The sequence below is a fragment of the Triticum urartu genome, chromosome 5A (genome assembly GCF_056163025.1).
Source record: "Triticum urartu cultivar PI428250 chromosome 5A, HENAU_Tu73, whole genome shotgun sequence".
NCBI lineage: Eukaryota > Viridiplantae > Streptophyta > Magnoliopsida > Poales > Poaceae > Triticum > Triticum urartu.
The window spans coordinates 594,996,428-595,000,438 of record NC_141877.1 but is presented as its reverse complement, the minus strand read 5'-3'; the positions used below and the strand labels follow the sequence as shown (position 1 = coordinate 595,000,438).

Below are 4,011 nucleotides of genomic sequence, written 5' to 3'. Positions count from 1 at the left end.
ATGCGGGATCGGTGTTTCAAGTGTCTAGAGAAAGGTCACTTCTTGAAGGACTGCACAAATAAGGTGGCTTGCCTCCGTTGCGGCTTGCCCGGGCACATTGCCAGCCAGTGAAAGCGTCCGCGCAGCCATCACCAGTGGAGGAGCTCCGGCGAGAGGCCGCAGCCAAGGTTGCTAGGAGGTCGGCGGCCCCGGCAGGTGGAGATGGTTAGGGGTCGTCCTGGTTAGGTGCGCCGGTGCCGGCACGGCCGTCTCCCCTGTCCTCTTCGGGAGCGGCTTTGCCAACGGACTGGCCTCGTCTGGCACCTCCGTGTTTGATGGTTGAGGAAGATCTGGCGTTAGCACCTGCTGAACTGTGCATGTTTCAGAGATCCAGGGCGGTGGAAAACCTCGAGGATCGGCTGCAGCAGGCCATGTTCGTGTATGTGGGCGGTGACCGGTCGGAGCGCTCGCCGGAGCTGGTGTTGCTTGCGGTGCGGGACAAGATGGGAATCACTTCAGGTAGAGTCTCGGTTCAAAGGTTTTGACCGGAGGATTTTCTCGTGGTCTTTGTGATACGAATCTAGGTAGTAGATCACTCGAATTTCACTCATTCACACGGAATCAGGGGAATTGTAGCAGCGTATTTAGTCTCAGCAAGAAGGCGATCGGGAAGTGAGAGCCTGGAGGTGGGAGGAGAGATACATCGCCCAGCGGCGCCGATACGGTAAGTGATCCAACGATGCCCAACCCTAGCGTCGGACTGCCCTCTTATACCTACTTGGTCCACTCTGGGCCTTGCACCAGTGGGTTGGGCCTTGCCTTCCTCTTGGTCCTCTCTAGCTGGGCTGGGATCTTCTGCACGGGGCCCACCATTCTCGTGACATTCCCTCGCCTTGAGAATTGGCTTGACCCCAAGCCAGAGCTCTGGGAAACTTGGACTTCAGAGGTACTTCGTCTTCCCAGGTGGCCAACGAGTCGGGGAACCCGGACCAACGCACGAAGACCTGTTTCACTTGACGAGCCCCACGCATAACGGATTGGTGTTGCAGGATCCGCTCGGGCACTTGCAGAGGAAGGAGATCCTCATCGAGCGTCGGCAGCTCCGGCATCACTTGAGTTGATGGAGGCACGCCCAGCCGGAGTTGCGAGACATGGATGACGGGATGGATACGCGCCGCTTCAGGTAACGCCAGCTTGTATGCCACCTCTCCAACTCGCCCCAGTACCAATTTGTGGTTAGCTCTTGTTGCCACCGACGGCTGCGCGTACGGTTGAAGCTTGAGGTACACCCAGTCCCCAACTGCAAACACCCGATCCGAACGCTTGCGATCAGCTTTGCTCTTCATCACTTGCTGAGCTCTATGGAGGTGTTGTTTGACACGTGCCATCACTGTTGCTCTTTCTTTAGTCCAAGCAGCCAAATCAGTAACAGCCTCATCCGCTACATTGGTGATACCAAAGAAACGGGGCTTGTGCCCATACAGGACCTCAAATGGAGACGATCGAAGAGCTGAGTGGTAAGAGGTGTTATACCAAAACTCTGCTAACGCTAGTCTACCCACTTGCTAGGATAGTTATGCACGAAGCAGTGGAGATATAGTTCCATGCATTGGTTGACCCTCTCAGTAGTGTCATCTGTCTGTGGGTGCCGTGCCGAAGAGATGTTCAGTGTAGTATGTGTCAGCCTGCACAGCTCCTGCCACACACGACTAGTAAATATCCGGTCACGGTCTGACACCATTTTATCAGGAGGTCCATGAAGCTTGAACACATTTTCCATGTAAGCTTTCGCGACTTGCAAGGCCGAATGAGGATGCCGCAAGGGAATGAAATGTGCATACCGTGTTAACTTATCCACCACGACCAGGATAGAGTTGAACCCCCGAGAAGAAGGCAGACCTTCTACGAAGTCCAGCGTCACCATTTCCCAGGCCTGCTCCGGAACAGGCAAAGGCTGGAGAAGCCCCGGATACTTCACATGCTCAGGCTTGGCCTGCTTACATACCGCACAGTTTGCCACAAAGATCTTGACAGTCTGCTTCATTCTGAGCCAAGCGAAATGCCGTATGATACGATTGTATGTAGCGTGCACTCCTGAGTGTCCCCCCAAGGCTCCCGCATGCAACTCGTGCAACACCATCTTCTGAGCTGTTACGTTGGAGCCGAGCCAAACCCGGCCTTTGTATCGAATCAGGCCATCAACCACCGTGAATGGGCCATCCAACGGCTCCCCTGAAGCTGCTGTTGCCAACTTGTTCAAGCAAGATGGGTCCTTCTGATAGCCTTTCTTCACCTCCTCCAACCACGTGGGTACGCACACGGACAAGGCATACATGCTGCTCTCGGGCAAGTGAGAAAGAGCATCAGCAGCTACATTTGTAGCCCCACGACGGTACTCAATCTTGTATTGAAGGCCTAACAGCTTAGTGAGCGCCTTATGTTGCTAGGGTGTAGTCAGCTTCTGCTCATCAAGACACGACAGGCTTCTGTGATCCATTCTGATGGTAAATTCTGAAAACAGAAGATACGAACGCCATCTGTCAACTGCCATAAGGATGGCTAGGCACTCTTTCTCGTAAGTAGAAAGCCCCCTATGCTTGGGACCCAGTGACTGGCTGAGAAAGGCGATGGGATGTTGTTGTTGCATGAGAACCGCGCCAATGCCAACATCTGACGCGTCTGTTTCGATGACGAATGGTTTGGAAAAAATCCGGCAAGGCCAAAACAGGCGCTGTGGTAAGAGCAGTTTTCAACAATCTGAAGGCTTGATCTTGAGTAGGTGTCCACAAGAACGGAACTCCCTTCTTGAGAAGATCTATAAGTGGCCTGCTGATTATTCCAAAGTGCTTAACAAACTTGCGATAATAGCCCGCCAATCCCAGAAACTACCTCACTTCTTTGGCTGATTCTGGTCGCTTCCAGGCTAAGACCTTGTCAGTGTTCTTGGGATCCATACTCACACCCTTCGCGCTGATGATATGGCCCAGGTAACGCAGCTGCGGTTGTGCAAACGTACACTTGGACCTCTTCACTTTCAAGGAGTATTGTTGCAGTCTCTAAAACACCTTCCGTAGCAAGACCACGTGCTCTGCCAAGGTTTTGCTGAACACCAGAATATCATCAATAAAAACCAGGACTCCTTTTCTCAGTAACGGAGCGAGAACCACATGCATACCACCCTGGAAGGTCGGGGGACCACCCGTGACTCCATAGGGCATCACTTTAAACTCAAAATGACCATGGTGAGTTTGGAAGGCTGTCTTGGCCTCGTCCTCGGGTCGCATCTGGATCTGATGGTATCCAGACCGCAAATCCAAACTGGTAAACACCGTTGCGCCGTGCAATTCATCTAATAGCTTGTCAATGATCGGAATGGGGAACCGGTTCTTGATGGTGATAGCATTTAGGAAGCGATAGTCAACACAAAAGCGCCATTCACCATCTTTCTTGTATACCAGCAACACGGGTGATGAGAAGGGACTGCGGCTGATCTAAATAATACCTTGCCGCAACATCTCTGCTACCTGAGCCTCGATTTCATCTTTCTGAGCTGGGTTGTAATGGTACGGACGCCGTTTTACTGGCTGAGCTCCAGGAATCAACTCAATTGCATGATCGAACTCTCGCTGCGGTGGCAACCCTTTTGGTTCTTCAAACAAGTCCACGAATTCCACGAGTAACTCTTCCACTTCGACCGGGATTGGCTCGATTGTTCCTTCAGGTTTAGATACTGCTAGGAGTATCACATGCGCCAACTCTGTGTGTGCTTGCATTAATTGTAGCTCCGCTCCTGAAATGGCATGACAACGTGACATCTTAGGTGTGGTCCCTGTCAACTGAATATACTTGCCTTCATGCTGGAATGTCATCAACTTCTCCCCCCAGTTAACTGTCATCAGACCCCGAGACTCGAGCCAATCCATGCCTAACACTACATCATAACTTCCCAATGGGAACAACTTGAGAGTGGAGCTGAATCGATGGCCCTGGATGACATACTCACAGCCTGGCACCTCATGATCACATAGTGTC

General features: G+C 52.3%; 1 protein-coding gene across 1 annotated transcript; it reads right to left on the bottom strand.

The window, feature by feature from the left end:
• Positions 1-815: 815 nt before the first annotated feature.
• Positions 816-2,023, bottom strand: LOC147973173 (uncharacterized). The gene is made up of 2 exons (XM_087524597.1): positions 1,879-2,023; positions 816-1,489 (listed from the first exon to the last, which is right to left on the bottom strand). Exons 1-2 carry the CDS (start codon positions 2,021-2,023, stop codon positions 816-818), a joined length of 819 nt encoding a protein of 272 aa, XP_087380723.1.
• Positions 2,024-4,011: the final 1,988 nt, after the last annotated feature.

Coding starts and splice junctions, on each gene's coding strand:
- LOC147973173 (XM_087524597.1), bottom strand. CDS start 2,023: ATGAAGCAGACTGTCAAGATCTTTGTGGCAAACTGTGCGGTATGTAAG. Junction 1,490..1,878: donor GACGCTGGACTTCGTAGAAG/GTCTGCCTTCTT, acceptor CTTACCACTCAG/CTCTTCGATCGTCTCCATTT.